The following is a 17872-nucleotide window of genomic DNA, read 5'->3' as shown; positions in this document are numbered from 1 at the left end:
AGCCCGCAGCCAGGAGCCTGACCTTTCCCTCTGGCTACTCCCTTTATACTGGCTACCAGCCCTTATAGCTGCTGGCTTGTCAGGCTCGCAGGTGGGGCCAATCCCCAGGCCAGGCATCAGGCCTGTTCCACCAGCCCCAATCTATTTCTCTTGGTTGGAGCTGGCTGAGCAGGGGCTAATTAGGTGCTTTTGCACCAGCACCCTGCTACATAGAGCTGTCAATTAATTGCAGTTAACTCACACGATTAACTAAAAAAATTAATCGCGATTAATCGCAGTTTTAATCACACTGTTAAACGATAGAATACCAATTGAAAATTTATTAAATATTTTTGGATGTTTTTCTACATTTTCAAATATATTGATTTCAATTACAACACAATCCAAGTGCCCAGTGCTCACTTTATATTATTGTTCTTATTACAAATATTTGCACTGTAAAATGATAAACAAAAGACATAGTATTTCTCAGTTCACCTCATACAAGTATTGTCATGCAATCTCTTTATCATGAAAGTACAACTTACAAATGTAGATTTTTTTTCTTACATAACTGCACTCTAAAAACAAAACAATGTAAAACTTTAGAGCCTACAAGTCCACTCAGTCCTACTTCTTGTTCAGCCAATTGCTAAGAGAAACAAATTTGTTTACATTTACAGGAGATACTGCTGACTGCTTCTTATTTACAATGTCACCTGAAAGTGAGAACAGGTGTTCGCATTGCATTTTTGTAGCCAGCATTACAAGGTATTTACATGCCACATATGCTACACATTTTATGCCCCTTCATGCTTCGGCCACCATTCCAGAGGTTATGCTTCCATGCTGTTAAAAAAATGTGTTAAATAATTTGTGACTGAACTCCTTGGGGGTGGTGAATTGTATGTCTCCTTCTCTGTTTTACCTGCATTCTGCCATATATATTATGTTATAGCAGTTTCACATAATAACCCAGCACATGTTGTTCGTTTTAAAAACACTTTCACTGCAGATTTGACAAAACGCAAAGAAGGTGCTAATGTGAGATTTCTAAAGATAGCTACAGCACTCGACCCTAGGTTTAAGAATCTGAAGTGTCTTCCAAAATCTGAGAGGGACGAGGTGTGGAACGTGCTTTCAGAAGTCTTAAAAGAGCAACAGTCCGATGCGGAAACTACAGAACCCAAACCACCAAAAAAGAAAATCAACCTTCTGCTGGTGGCATCTGACTCAGATGATGAAAGTGATCATGCATCGGACTGCACTCCTTTGGATCGTTATTGAGCAGAACTCGTCATCAGCATGGAAGCATGTCCTCTGGAATGGTGGCTGAAGTATCAAGGGACATATAAATCTTTAGTGCATCTGGCACGTAAATATCTTGCAACGCTGGCTACCACAGTGCCATGAGAATACCTGTTCTCACTTGCAGGTGATATTGTAAACAAGAAAGCGGTAGCATTATCTCCTGCAAATGTAAACAAACTTGTTTGTCTGAGCGATTGGCTGTACAAGAAGTAGGACTGAGTGGACTACGTAGTTTTTTTTTTGAACGCAGGTTTTTTGTACATAATTCTACATTTGTAAGTTCAACTTTCATGATAAAGAGATTACACTACAGTATTTGTATTAGGTGAATTGAAAAACACTGAAGTGGGTTTTTTACCCTGTAAGCTTATGCCCAAATAAATCTGTTAGTCTTTAAGGTGCCACCGGACTCCGTGTTGTTTCTGTGGATGCAGACTAACACGGCTAGCCCCTGATACTATTTCATTTGGTTTTTTTTACAGTGCAAATACTTGTAATAAAAAATAAATATAAAGTGAGCACCGTACATTTTGTATTCTGAGTTGTAATTGAAATCAGTATATTTTAAAATGTAGAAAACATCCAAAAATGTTTAAATAAATGGTATTCTTTTGTGTTTAACAGTGTGATTAATCATGATTAATTTTTTTAATCGCTTCACAGCCCTAATATATAATAAAATAAAACAAAAAATTCCACTTTTTTTCAGAAGTGTCCAAATACAGGGAAATGATTGACAGTAATGGATCAAAAATACCTTTATAGATAATTCCTAATGGCCAGATTGTGCTCTGATCCCCATTCACACCCTTACTAATAGGCGCTGACTCCTATTGATTTCAGCTGAAGCGTGCACATATCTGAAGGCAGAACAAGCATTTTTAAAAAAACCTCTCTCTAAATACACAATTAGACACCATTCCTGTGGTCCGAGTTGTGTAGGCAACCCTTGACATCCACACCAAGTGCCATTTAAAGTCAGTGAAGCTCTGCCCAGGTGCAAAGGATGGGTTCACCTTCACAATCACATTTCAGAACTGCGGCACTACTCAGTACAATGTTATAGTCTACTGTGTCGCTGGCTCTTTTAATTACTGATGAAGATCATTGTTTTGAGTAATTTGTGTTTCATGAGTGCCATTTTTTCCTCTTAGAAACCAGAGAGATTAAATCATAATTGCTTAATTTTTTGGTGCCCGTTTTCAAAGAGTTTGGGTGCCCTAATAATAAAACCAATAGCAAAAAAAACAAAAAATGAAAACTGTAATTTGGCAAATATTAATAAATTGGAGTTTATACAGAGTTGGGGACCCCAACAAACAATACGAAACCATACAACAAAGAGAAAAAGTATTTTTTTTAAATGGTGCAAAGGAAAAAAAAATCTTGCACATAATCCTGAAGATTGCCACAGAAGTACCTTTGTGGGGAGAAAATTTCACAGCCCTGGGCTCCTGATGGAGAAAGCATTAGTTTTCTGTTATCTCAAAATTGTATAGTATTCAGCACTTTCAACATCAACCGTCTCAATTCAAGAAATTAAGAAATTAAGTTAATTTCCCCAATACTAATTTCTCCCTGTTGCTACTCACACCTTCTTGTCAACTATCTGTAATGGACCACTCTCTTACCACTTATTTTTCCTCCCTTGGTATTCTGCTGTTAATTGATTTATCTCATTAGACTGACCTCACACTTGGTAAAGCGATCCCCATCCTTTCATATATTTATACCTGCTCCTGTATTTTCACTCCAAGCATCTGATGAAGTGGGTTCTAACCCACAAAAGCTTATGCCCAAATAAACTTGTTAGTCTCTAAGGTGCCAGAAGGACTCCTCATTATTTTTGCTGATACAGACTAACATGGCTACCACTCTGAAATCTGAGGACAAAGTAGCTTGTATATTCTTGCTTCAGTAGGCTGAATATAGACCATTATTTTAAACAGTTTTGCCTCTGTGTGTGTAATAAAAATAAGCTCTTACTGCTTTTCAGCACAGATATAGGAAGATATCCCACATCAGATTTAGGTCAAGAGCTTCAACTGCAGGTGAAAATGATGGACGTTTCCTTTAGGGATGATGGAATGTAGAGATGGTACATCTCTGACTGATTGAATTTAATGCTTTTAGGACTTCTCTCCAGCCCCCACAAAAAATAAATAAAAAGATCAAGAACGTGATCAAAATGGGATTTTCTTTTTTAAGCTATGTGTTTTTAAAAGACTGCCCCTTTTGTTTTCCACAAAATTTCAATAAGTTCTCCTATGTTGCCGGACAGGAAAAGGCATAGAAAAATACTAAAACTTCTAAAGGCCTCCTCCCATTGCTGCTGGAGGGCCTGCAGCCCGGGGAGTATATTTTGAAATTGACAGGCATTTACTTCACAGAATAATCAAGATCACTTGTGTAACTCCAATGATGATGAATGTACTTGTCTTGAAAATTAATCAGACTTGCCATGGGAGAATAATGTTTATGTAGCCTTAAGTAATTGACGCTCTTGTTGAAAGGACTCCAATTTCAGAGTATCCTTTTCATTCAATAACCATCCGTGTTTTACTGTGGGGCACATCTATATTCATTTTGTTAGCAAGAACAGCAAGAAATTCCTGAAGTACATCAGAAGCTGAAAGCGTGTGAAATAATCATTGGGTCCCCTGGATCACCAAAGGCTAATGGGAGTAATTAAAGAAGATAGGAACATTTCTGAGAAGCTAAATATCTTTGCATCAGTCTTCACCACAAAGGATATTAGGAAGATCGGCACTATGGATCTTTTCCCTGATAATAAAGATGAGGCACTAGCAGAGATTAAGATGTCAGAAGTAGTAGCGCTGGAAAACTGTTAATTTAAAGTGCAATTAGGCATTAGGCCATGACTTATAAGGGTGCTCAAGTGGGAATTGGCTAAAGTACTAGCAAATATACGGACACTCATTAAAAACAGCTGCTGTACTAGAGGATTGAAAGTAGCAAATGTTGTGTATATTTAAAAAAGGCTCTAGGTGTCATCTGTGAGATTGCAGACCAGTAATCTTACGTTTGTACAAAGTAAATTGATTGAAACAGTAATTAAAAATAGAATAATAAAACACCTTGAAGACAACAATATGATAGGGTCTAATTAGCACAGTTTCTGTAAAGAAAACCATAATTCTCACTAATCTATTATAATTATTTGAATGTGTCAAAAAAGTAGTGGGTACAGTAGAACTGCTTGACATAATTTACTTAGGCTTTCAAAAGGCCTTTGACAGGATTCCTCACCCAAGAGGCTGCTAAAAAAAATGTAAGTAGACAGAAGAAGACAGGACATGTATTGTCATGGATTGGAAATTGGTTAGGTGAGAGAAAGCAAAGAGTAGTGTTAAATTACCAGTTTTCATTTTGGCAAAAGGTTAGCAGCAGGGTGCACCAAGCTTTCATACTGTATCTTGTATTGTTTAATATATTTATGAATGATCTGAAAAGGGAAGGAGCAACATTTGCAGATGACTCGCATTATTTAGGTTACTCAAGACCAGAGAGGGACTGTGAGGAACTTCAGAGACACTTGAACTAGGTGAATGGGCAGCACAATGGCAAATCAAAACAATGTTGATAAAGGCAAAGTAATGCCATTAGAGGGGAAATTGTGAACTACTCATACACTTTACACAGCTCTAAATTAACTGTATCAGTTCAGGTCAGGGACCTGCATCATTGTGGAAAGTTCAGTGAATACCTACAGTGTGTAATTAGACTGCAGGACTCAGTGCTACAGGATGTCTTTGAGGCCAAGAACGTAGTAAGATTCAAAGAGAGATTGGACATTTATGTGGATAAAAAAGAATATGCAGGTTTAGAATAGTTTAAAACAAAAAAGAATATTGGAAGGGAGATAAAATCCGTACCTTAGACCAGTCCATCCTGTGCTTTGCTGCACATTGGGCTACCCACATTTGCCATCCTTGCCTGTCAACTGCCCTTCTCTCCAAATCTTCCCATTACATGTTGTCGTGCTTGATATCATTCAGAACTGTTCATTTCCATGTTATTCACAGTCTTCCTCTCTTTCTTCTTGCATTTTTGTCTTCCATTCAAGGGCAGTATTTGGTAAGCATTGTTTTTCCATTCTCAGCACATGTCCCAGCCACTGGTGTCTTCTTTTGTAGATTATTTGTGAGAGGGTACCTTGTCCAGTAATTTTTTTGACTTCTTCATTCATCTTCCTATCTCTGTATTTTATTCCCAATATTCTTCTCAGACATTTGTGATGAAATGCATCCAGCTTTTGCGTATCTTTCTTGATAAGTTGCCATGTCTCACTACTATATGTTGTGATGGCGATAACAATTGCTTTGTACACATTCAGTTTTGTCTTGAGGGAGATATTTTTGAGTTGCCAGATGTTTTTGAGTCTTCCAAATGCATCATTTGCCTTCCCAGTTCTTCTTCTTCTTCTTCCCATACATCAGAGCTTAAATCAGTTTCTGTTAGGGACTAGTATGTGACCATCAAGGGGGGAGAGATTCCCCATATCTCTCTTTTGTGGGGTTTCTTGCTCTAAAGCATTTGGTTCTGGATATTGTCAGAGGGGATACTGAACTGGATGGATTAAGAGTCAGATTCCTTATGCCTGCACCTATGTTCCTAAGCAAATCTTTGCCAGGACGTTACTTTGATATTAATCAAATATATAATTAAAATGATTAAAAAAGAATAAAAAAGTTGTATCAAACGTTGTATTGAGAATAAGTGGTTGCAGCTAACCATGTGATATGGGTTTAATATTTCTATCCCATGACCACAAATTAGTTCTGTTGTTGTTTATTATTAGTAGTAGTAGTTGTATTACTACTTCTCCGTTTCTACCATTATGATTTTGTTAAATGTATTCACTAATGGTGAAATTTCCTCCTCTGCAGAAGCCCAACACAAGGCCTATGCACTAGCATTCTTCTTCAAGTTATTGTCCCCAGAGGTGCACCTTGTGAGGATGTGCGTGCACCTGTGCACACTTGATCAGAGATTTTGTCAGCCGTATCCACAGGTCTGCTGTCTACACATCCTTGTGCTCTGGTATAAAGCTATGTAGGGAGGGGTGGAGTTGCTGCTGCTTCAGTTCCTTCTCAGCTGCCTGCAGCTGGAGACAGAGGGTCATTGTGTCCTCTAGCTAGCTACGCAGCTTGCTGACTTTTCTTTCTTATTTTTTTATTTTTGATTTCTTTGCTATAGTTTCATTTTACTGTTATTTTTCTATTGAATTTAGCACAACTTTGTGCTCCCCCCATCCTTTTTTGTTTGTTTGGGCCTACATTCCATTCAGCCCTCTTCATCTCCAGCTTTTCCTGGCAGGTTATGCCCAAGACCTTGGAATTCATATCCTGCCAGACCTGCCACAGATTCTTCCCCTTCAGCAACAGGCATTCCAACTGCCTTGGCTGTCTTGGAGAGACCCATGTCCTCTCTAAGTGCAAGTGAATTCAGAAGCAGATCCAGAAAGGGGACAGATTGAAACTGCTGCTGATGGCGCATTCTCTGAGACCCATGGGGTCCGGGCCCCTCATTCTCAAGCCTCCACTGCTCAGAGTGCGCTGGTACTGCACCAGCCCCAACTTCATTAAGCAAAGACCCTGGGGGCTCTCAAATTCTTTGAGACCATCTAAAAGAAGAGACCACGGTCTCCAGAAACAGAGACCAAGAGAAGAAGAAAGTCACTCTCCTGATCAGAAACAAGGAGTTCTCACATCCCAGTATTGATATCACTGAGGCTTTTACCTCCTCTGGAACTGAGTTCACAGTACCACCAGAAAAGATCCCAACATGCAACACACTGAGATGCCTCCTGGCAAGTAACCTCATGCAGCACCGGTATCAGTACCAGAACTTGAGCATTTTAAACACAAGGATTCCTCCAAGTCCAAGGTCTTAAAGTAATTGTCCTCAGTATTATCCTTCTCAGATCACAGTAAAGAGCATATGGACCTCCATTCCTTACCGTCCCCAGTACCTTGCAACAGTATCCAGATTCTCCACTCCCATCCAGGTTCCTGTCTCAGGAGGATCTCCAAATCTGGAAGAGCATGAATTCCCTCTTGAGGAGTACCAAGAGGGATTTCCCACCAGTACCAACTTACCCTCTGGAGCTGACTTATCCTCTGATCCTACTGCATCCTTCTACAAAGACTTGACCACTGGAAACTGTTCAGTTACTGGTCCCTCCCAGGCTTCCAGTAGTGACGTGACCCGTGGTACTGATGCCTCTTGCTCTGCCACTGGACACAGGTAAGGATACCTCGTCTGACTCAGATGTGTCCATACAGGTTTCCCCCATCTTTCTCTTCTAGCCTCCCTTCCTTGAGATGTGTCTTGAGGAAGAGATCACCAGCAGACGACTGGCCCATCAACCCTGGAAAGGGCTCCCTGTGGTCCTGCCCTGTTCCTTATGGCCCAGTACAGTGGGCTTTTTGGAACCCATGGGACCTCTATGAGAACAGTTATACAGCGTGCTCTCATGCAAGAGGTCCGGTCAAGAACAACAGCCGCTGCCAGTGGGCCACCTTCCACAGGAAGAACCTCCAGAACAGCAGGAGCTAGGCGCAGAGGAGGAGACACCACCATTGTACAAATCCTGTTTCTCACCGGATGAGGCTGTTATGCCTGCCCACACACCCCACCGTCCTATGGGATGCTTCAAGATGTTTCCAGACCTCAAATCCTTATGGGTCCTGTTGGAGGAGATCAACATTGTTTGCTGAACATTTTACATACTTTCCCCCTGGAGAAAATTGCTTTGCCCTTCAGTGTCCGTTAGTACTAGCCCCTTTGGTGTGGCAAACACCAATGACCATACCACTCACTTGTAAGCAGACTGATAAAAAAATACTATATTCTTTCCAAGGGTTCAGAGTATCCTTTCTCCCATCCTACCTCTAACTCTTTGGTCATCAGTGCAATTAATGTAAGAACTAGACAGTATTGGTCTTGATCAGTCCCTTCTGACAGGCAACTTAAATGCATAGTTTTTGCTGCCAAGAAAGTCTACTTTTCGGCTGCTCTGCAATTCATGGTGGCCAGCTGTTATGCCTCAATGGGAAAATATGACTTTACAAATTATTTCATGTTTTCTCAACATCTGCCACAGGACCAGAGGGAGCAGTTTCAGGATCTCATCACAGAAGGCCAGGAGATTGTCAAGGCTTCCCTTCAGGCCTCACTCAGCATCACTGTCACAGCTTTGCCCTCTGTGGCTACCACTATAGTCCATGCATTGAGTATCTTGGCTGCAATCCTCCAGCCTTCCCTGGGAAATACAAAACGACTGTGGAGGACTTTCCCTTTGAGGGGTTGAAACTCTTCTGTGGTTCCTGGATGGGTCCCTCTACTCCCCCCAAAGACTTGCTCAATACCTTGGCATCTACACACCTGTGAAAAAAAGGAAATACAGCAAGTCTCAAACAGCTCAATGGTCCTGCCCATTTACCAAACCATGAGATTGACTGAACTTCCCAGAAAGAAACCTAGATTTCCCAAGAAGGCTTCATGGTTGAGAAGGAACTGGAGTGATGGTGGGTCCATCCCTCCATATATATCCTTGTACCAGAGAATGAGGATGATGTGTAGGGTGCAGGTGTGGACACTGTTGACAGTATCTCCCATTAAATGAGAATAGGCCCATGCAGATCCTGGCATGAAGTACCCATAGGAACAAAATATCTTAAAGAACTCTTTTGTCTCACTGCTTTGAAATGCAAATGCCTTGTGCACTAGGGTGAATTTCACCTTAATGTTGGATAATTATCACTGCCTGTAGTATAAATTAAATTTAAATTTACTTCATGAAAATTGGATAAAACCCCTTCTGTACAGAAAAGAGAACTGTAAGTGAAGCTAGGATAGGCAATCAGTGCAATGTGATTTACAATATGCAATACAGAACATTGCAGCATAGCGTATCTCCCTAGCATTTTGAGTCCCAAGTATCACAGAGTACTTTGCATCCAGTTACAGATTATACATGAAAATACAAATAGTGTGTACAAGTTATCCATAGGGTCTCTTTGACTCTGATATAGTTGTCTCTGTTGCCTTTGTGTTTAATATTTGTTTTAACGTTTTTATTAGACATCCAGAGATGTTTGGGAACAGTGCATTCTTGAACTAAAATTTAATGTTGTTGATTATTAGACTTCAGGAACTTGGAAATGGTGAAATAGAGAATGCCAGTTATGCAGGAAAACTTAACAGGAAATATACGACATGTCATTTCCTTTGTGTGTTTGAATCTAGTATGCCAATTGTCCCCCCTCAGTGGTTTTAAACCTGTTCAATATCTTGGCAGACTATCATGTTATGTATCTTCAGGAAATTTAGGCGGTAGAATCCATGTCAGTTCATTTCTGCTTCAGAAATGCAGAAACCAATAGAAAATATCATCTTATACTTGCTAGTTACTGCCTTTGCTTCAGGACCATTTGTGCTGCCTGGACACCGGTAATTCTGCCTCGCAGACAAGAAATAGAATTGCACTTATGGAAATATCTCAAGAGGGAAATGCGGTAGAGAGAAGGACTTCCGACTCGCTGAAAATTGAATGCTTTCAAGGAAATGAGCTAAGCTTTACAAATGGTATAAAAAGACTTGGAATTTTGGATTGCACAGGATAAGCAGAGCACACATATGCTCAACCGGATGTCCTGAGGACAGATTATATAATCGTACAGCAAATAAATATGTAGTTGATGTTGTTATCTGACCAACAATTGTGTTTTGTTAAGTCTGACATATGTTTCAAATGTAACGGAGGAAAAACATTGTACTGCTTTAAATCAGTGATCTTTATGATCAAAAATAGGACACTTTCATACATTGGACTCTTACCCACATCATGTCTATTCTTTTGTTGTTAAATAAATAAATAAAATGTGAAGCACATTACTGTAATTAAGGACTCAAGGAAACCCATTGATCCATATTTGGAAATGTTGATAATTTTGGTTTGCATCATTGCTGGATTGCATCAGACAATCAGATAGAATTATAAGTCAGTCTAACCATGATCTTGGCCCTAAGGCGTAGTCTTTGCATTTCCAAGGAACACATGCAGCACATTTTTGTTGTATTATTGACTGCCTGGGAAGAAGTCAGTGAGGGGGGGTGGGGTTGCTGTGCATTCTTTGGAATCTGAAACGGAGAGTTTAAACCACATGCTCCTTGTTTGTTCCTAGGTTTTCAGAAAAAATGACCACCAAATGGCTTGAACTCTTTGAAGGTAGTGGTGTTCCATATGGTCCAATCAACAGTATGCAGCAAGTATTCTCGGATCCTCAGGTCAGTTCTCACGGAGCCTTTGTGATACATTAGTAACATGTTTTACAAATATTCAAATAACAATTGCTTTCCTCCACACCAGCTTTCAACTTCCTATAAAAATGTGATTCAAGTCATTTGTGTTGAGTATGAGGCTAGTAACATGGTATGATTACAACAATCATTAACTGATGACCCTAAAATGGATTGCACATTTGGAAATATAGCCTTTTCCATATTGCATCAGGCCATTGATACATCAAGTCTTGTACAGTATCTTGCTCTCATCAGTGGTCAATATCTGATTCTTCAGAGGACAGGAGGGCAAGAATCCATAACATTTTTCTATGCAAATACTGCAGTGCGGGAAAATAATTCTTCACTCTCACAAGCAATCATCCTAGTCTTTATCGCAGGTGTAACTACAAAGTATATTGATAAAATTATCAAACTTTGAATACAGTTGAATGAAAATATGATGCAGAAATATTTTGAGCCTTTTCTTGGCTAGGAACTCCCAAGAGCTAAGAGGAATTTGTCTTTTGTTTTTAGTATTTCACAAAGTTAAATGTTTCTTTATTCATAACAGATACCATACATTTGGTTAAAATGTTTTTACCTTCTTATGCCCATAAACGTATGAAAGCTGGGCACTGCACTGATTTTCCCATTGGAGCTTGTTGGGTTGATTGTTCTCTCGCCAGCTCAACCAGCTGTCTCAGACAAAGTTAACAGGCTATATTTTGCACCTATTCTGCTACTCAGTGAATCTCATTTAAATGAATTTCTGATGCTGGAATAAACCTATTCCATAAAGACTATACATCTACTTGAGCGCAAATGTATGCAGAGTGAACATCCTCTGAATCAAATATCTGATAAAGGAATGAGAGTGTTCAAGGAATCAAAATGCATCACTAAAAATTGTAAAATAGAATTGATGACTGAAATAAATGAATCTGTTCTGTATGTAGTGTCTGCTGTGCACCAGTATATACCAAGACTGTGCGCCAGAATAAAAGAACAGAAAAGGAATGTGTGATAAAGGCACACATTTATTGTATACCAAGGGCCTGCATTTATAAAGCTACTGCTGCATACGAGTGGAAGTTTTGGTAGATTAATGCACTGTTATTCCTTGAAATGAGGTAGCACCATGCTGACTTTGCCTGTGGAGGATAACCAGGCCAGCTTTATCACTTCATAATTTTCACAGGGATTAAGCTTGGGTTTTGTACACTACATTGCAGAAGGCTTTATTTTACTCAGGGGTTAGTTGGTTTGGGGAGTTATACGTAGAGTGATACTGAAAAGGAGATCCTGCACTTTTTGTTCAATGGGCCACAAAATTTTAAAAAGTCAATGACGATATGAGAGAGAGGATTTTTTAGAGGTTAAAACGATGATGTGTTGAAAGGGAGGTGAGGGGGGAAAGTATCACTAAAGTGCCCCTGCTGAAAACTGCATACCAAATTGAAGGGAGGACTGTTGTAGTTTCCCTGCTTCTGACAAAGTTTGCTGTCCTTCTGGATTCTGTTAAATCATCTCTACCATGAGACTCATAATGATGCCTTTGCCTTTGAAATGGACCAGATTGCACCAATTGCCAGGTTTTTTCAAATTGTTTTTCCATTAAGGAGCATGCTTATTCCCAACTTCCCTCATAGAACTTCCTGAAAAATTGTGTTACTTCCACACACTTCTCTGAATTCAATATTGCACTATCTCTCTGTTCTCATCACTTTTTGGGAACAAAATATAAGCATTTCTAGTGAAGTGTGGCTTAATGGTTTGTTTAGTAAGTGGCGTTGGCTCACTTCCTGATTATAGTTCTGAGAAAATGCTTGTGCTCAAATGGGAAAACAAGTGAATAGCCCCTTTTCCCTGGAACTCAGGGTTTATCGTATAGTTATGGGAAGAAATGTGTGCTAGAATCCCTTGTTGAAATATTAGCATCACATCACTGGTTTAGATATATTTTCTACATCATTATCTCTCTGAGAGGTGAATCTAAGAGAAAGGACCAGTGCAGAGAGCAGTAAGCTCAGTCTTCCATTTGTGTTGGATATTTTGTTTACATTTGTAATTGCACTTTCTATTTTTGTGGCGAGTACTCCAGACATCTGTAGATGGGTCCTCCATTGCCCTTCCCAATCCAGTATCTCAAAAATGACTTGGACTCAGAAGTTTAGGGCCAGTTCAAGGAAACAGTTAATGAATTTGCATCTATCCCTTTATTCTGGGATGCCATTTTTCACCTGTGCATCCAATCACTGTCCTTGGGTTTCATCATCAGCATTCACGTGTCTGCATAAACCACCAATATGCTATACACATTCTCACTCTTCAACAACAACTTTACCCTTTCATAGACCTTGTCAATTCACTTCCTGTACTACAAAAAGTACTACAGTGGACTGGGACTGAGTAGAACAGAAAATCCACCAATCGCTCAGGTTCTGTAACCCAAATATCCCCAACACTCCCAAATCCCATTTATAACAGGAATAGAAGATATTTCCCAACAAGACCATACCATAATCATAGTCAGAGTATCAGATATGTAAAGCTTGTCCCACTTTTATTGATATACAGTATAAGGACTTCATGATCACTGAAATAATGGAAGAATTCTTTTTCGTTCATCTTCTCTCAAGATCTGTCTAGACTAGGAAAATCTGTATTTAGGAGACGTTAGCTAACTTGCGTTAATAAACACATTTTTAAACACCAATTAGCCCTAAATGTAGACAAAGGCAGTAGGATTTCAAACTCAAGGATTTACCACAATCAGCTAACATTTTTAAATTCCACTAGCTTTGCCTCGTAGAGAACCAAAAGCAATACCCAAACCAGTGGCTTTTGGATGTGGATAGACTTTCCTTTACTTCTAACCAGGATACCTTTGGAATCCACATGCTATGAAGGTTCTTCCCCTGGCTGTCTTTTACTAGAAATAGAACTAAAATATATATAATATATATATTCAGCAACATTAAGTCTTGAAACAATTTCATTAATTTTCATCCCCATTGTTTCCTAATCATCTTCAGTTTTTTGGCATTCATAATATAAAGCAGCAGTCATAAGATGTGGGCTCACACCACTGGTGACTGAGGCTTCACAATGTATTGCACGTCAACAACCATCAAAGCATTATGCCAGCACAGCTGTTAGCAATGCTGCAAAATGCTTTACGGTGCACCACAAGGCCTTTAACAGCCAAAGACCAAGCACGTGGGGTAAAACTGAAGAGGAATGGAAGCAAGACTGAAGGGAAAGGGAAGCAAGTCTAAAAGGGTGATACAATTTAATCAACTATTGGTGTGAATCTTTCACCCACCATGGAACCATGGGGGTCAAAAAGGGCCCATATAATTTCTTTTGTAAACTCAGATTGAAACAACAACTTGTCTGACCCTGGGACTTTTTGTTAACATCATTAACAGCTTCAATCATACTCTAACTGAGCTGCCAAAAAAATGAAGTTTTTGACTAAGCTGGATTGCCAGGTGATACATTTTTTCCATGAATGGAATGAAATGTTGTCTACCTTTTCCCAACTGATTATAATCTTTTATTCATTTGTAGTGTTAAAATGAATACTGCAGGCATTCTCACTGCTAAGTTAATCAGTGTCTTTTTGAGGGGGAGGGAGACAGAGGTTAAAAGGGTTGAGAGACAGGCATTTGCTCTTTTAGGGACACTTATACAGTAGTTAAGAAAACATTCTTAACCTGCTAGAGGGACAACTGCTTTCCTTAAGAAATGAGAGGGGGAGAGAAAGAGAGAAAAGTGTATTTATGGAAGGTCCTATAAAGATACTGTATAGGCTATCTGTTTGCAGCGTTTTATATTCAGACTTTTTCTAAAATATGTTCTTTTAATCAGGCCAAGATCATACGGTACATTAAAAGAATTCTTTAAAAGTTTTAAAAATTTACTGGATGACCTCAGTGTGGTCCTATTTAGCATGCCCTTGGGAACATGTGTATGAAATACAATGTGGTTTGAGGTTTTTCAAACAATACAAACTTAAAAGAGAATATGTATTTTTTAACAGAAACAATTCAAATTCCTCCAAAAGATAAAACAAAACAAAAGCAGGTATGCACCATACTGCAGATAGGCCATGAAAGCATAAAGATCTGTGGCTCTTAAGTAAGGGGAATGAAAGTATTCTTCTTACTTTTTTCATTAGGTGTTCTGTCTTTTACAGTCATCGTACAACGCCATTGTTGTTTCCAAATGGCTGGCAGAAATTTAAAAAAAGAATAAGATGGCTGCATTATGGACAATTTAATAATTTGATAGCTAATGTTTAAAACCACACTCCTTGATACATTTTATCATATTAATGCTGTGAGCAGAAAATAAAAATGAAAGTCCTGAAATGGTATTTTTTAGCAGAACAGTTACAGACATACCACACAAGTTGAGTACATCAGGTGTAAGACATCATCCTGATGCATCACTTCTGAGAAGTATTGGGAGGGAAATATCAGAGTTGAAATATCACAGCTGGCTCTGATTTCAGCTCATGCCAAACACCTGCAAGCTCTAAAAGGATACCAAAACAAAACTCCACCCTGTGGCAGAAGGCCATCCCTTAACAACCCTTTCCTGACTTTGCATCACTATAAAAATTAATTTAACATTTTTACAGAAACCTTATTTTTCATGTCCCAGAAGACTAATATAGTTCCTTTAGCCATTCTGCTGAATATGCCTCAAAAACAGAAAGTTAAGAATTGAAATATTTGATAGTTGGAAATTATCTGATGTTTTCATCTTATTATTTGTGAAAGCCTGTGAAATTGGTGGGTTTTATTAATCTCTAGACTATATCATATTCTGTAAATCATTTCATTTGAACACGTCCTGGCAAAAATTTCCTAGCATCTGGTAAAAGCTTCCACAATTGAAGTTATGAACACAAAAAGCAACTCAAGAAACAAAATGTATTTTAATGTGTTTAGTTTTTTTTTTTTAAAGTGATGCACTTTAAGGACCATGTTTTGAATCACTTCAGTGGTTAATATTTACTGAAACAGTTTTGCAGTCCACTAAGGGTTATTCAAGTCAAGTGAAATTATATTCTTGTCTATAATACTGCAGAGAATTTGTTACATAAAACGGTTCCTGCGACTGAAAAACAGTTCATGAAGGCCTTCAGGTTATACAGTGTTTCTGGAAGTAATTTCTAGTAGAGAAGTGAAAGAGAGGAATTAAATTTTGCATTTATCTCTTTAAGTATTGGACCCGGTTGGAAATTTTCCAATGGAATGTTTTTCCAGAAAAAGCAAAGCATTTTGTGAGAACATGTTGCCTTTAAAAAAAATTGTTTTGAAGTGAAAATTGGAGAAAATGCCCCACATCTTTCAATATGATTGAAACATTCCATTTAGACAATTTTCAAAATGAAATGTTCCAATTTTCCATTTCAAAATGACTTTTCATTTCAATTTTTAACACTAGGAAGTATGATATCAACAGTTGAAATCCAAATGAACACTTTTAATTTTGTCAAAATGAAACATGTTGATTGTCCAAAAATGCAATTTTTTCCAGAATGTTTGTGGAAAAATATGAATTTTTTGTTTTCTTTCTGTTCTGAAACCAAAGAGATTTCAGAATTATAAAACTCCCCTTGAAACAAAATTATGGTTCCTGCCCACTCTAGGACAGTGGCTACTGTACCCCTTTTCAGACTACTGTACCCTTTTTGGGAGTCTGATTTGTCTTGTGTACCCCAAATTTTACTTCACTAAAAATTACTTGTTTACAAAATCAGACATAAAAATACAAAAGTGTCACAGCACGCTGTTACTGAAAAGTGTGTGCGCATGTATGTTAGTAATACATATGCCTACATGTGTTATGAAGAGCAATCCCTTCTATTATAGACTCCCATTTTATGAAGATCATAAATTTCCTGAACTGGTTTTGAAATTAAAGAGGGAGCCTGCAAGGACGTTTTCAAAAAGTTGCATTATGGGTTCTCAGTTCAGGAGCCTAGTGAGAAGCTTCTCACTGACCTTTTCAAAACTTCAGTTGTCTTTCTTCACTATGCTCCAGTATTAGCAATTCACAACACAGCTTTTTCAAAGCCCTTTGGTTGGTTTCTCTCTTTAGAGAGGTTGCTCACTGGTTCGCTAATCCTGGAGCTCAGTGACGTGATGCCAGTCAGTTTCAAAGAGTCTGTACTTAAGGTCCTGCAATCTTGGAATGCACTGAAGGCCATGCCATTGAGCTTTCAAAGAACAGTGCTTGCTGGTGTGTAATTTCTTTGAAGTTCCTAACAGCATGTTAATCTGACTGGCATTTTCATTCTTGGATACAGTGCAAATTTGGAGTCGTAACTGAGCTGAAATTACCCCAAGAATTTCAGTTTATCAAAGTTTGGTGAATATGGGTTTCATTATACGTAATAATACACATCCTTAAATTATTACATTGTAATCCCATCACATTTTGCAAGGTAAGTGGGGTTGTCCTTGGTCTGTCTTCTAAGGTATATCTAAGTGCTTGGAGGAGTTGGTGCTGGTGATTCTGTACGTGGCATTCTTCCCACAAAGTCTGTACTGAACCAGTGCCACTGCGTAATGGTGGTAGACACTGTGCTGCCGGATGCAGTCATTTGCTTGTATTATACATTCATAGTTGCATGCACTTTTGGTTACTAAAGATCCTGAGGCAGTTTTTAATAATAATAGTAGTAGCGTCCTGATCAAATTTTAGCTTGAGAACTAATATTTTGCCAACTTAAATTCCCTCAGCAATTTCAGTTGAAGATAGTATTTTTCTTCACTTGTTGTGTACTCTTTCCCCTAAAAGTTGTGGAAAGTAATATGTACATTGCTTATCAGCCTAAGAAGGTTTTTGATCTTTAGGTAAAGAAAAACCTCTATCTTTCATTTTCAAAATATCACAATGAAGTAGACATGTATCCAAACTGAATTAAGTGAAGTTAGGATAGAAAGAGTCTGCACAGATATCAAAGGCAAAAGCTTTGGACGCTCAAAGCCAATTTTCAATATATGATTTCAGGTAACTGTAGTTGAGTTTTGACTTGTTTTTGAATTTCTTAATTTCAGTGTCAGACTGTGTCCAGGAATTTCCTGTGAAGATAGATAGCCTGGGCTGCTTCTCTGGGAAAAAGGGCTGGTCAGCACACAGTTTTTGTACTCCTTTAACTAAATCGGTTTGAAACTGGAGTAATTAAAGTTTTACAACCCCCTAATGTGGATGGCATTATACTGATATAATGATGTTTATACTGGTATAG

At 38.5% G+C, this 17872-nt stretch overlaps 1 protein-coding gene across 15 annotated transcripts in view; it reads left to right on the top strand.

Moving 5' to 3' along the window:
• The window catches only part of SUGCT (succinyl-CoA:glutarate-CoA transferase), a 481412-nt gene that overhangs the window by 233591 nt on the left and 229949 nt on the right, over nucleotides 1–17872 (top strand). For all 15 annotated transcript variants that reach the window (XM_007058722.4, XM_037890011.2, XM_027821213.3 and 12 more), the window contains one exon: nucleotides 10503–10605. In XM_007058722.4, the coding sequence (XP_007058784.2) occupies nucleotides 10503–10605 (103 nt within the window). The remainder of the gene's footprint in view (nucleotides 1–10502; nucleotides 10606–17872) is intronic.

This window comes from Chelonia mydas, chromosome 2 (genome assembly GCF_015237465.2).
Source record: "Chelonia mydas isolate rCheMyd1 chromosome 2, rCheMyd1.pri.v2, whole genome shotgun sequence".
Classification (NCBI taxonomy): Eukaryota; Metazoa; Chordata; order Testudines; family Cheloniidae; genus Chelonia; species Chelonia mydas.
The sequence above is the reverse complement of the archived record's forward strand: the minus strand, read 5'-3'. Positions and strand labels throughout refer to the sequence as shown.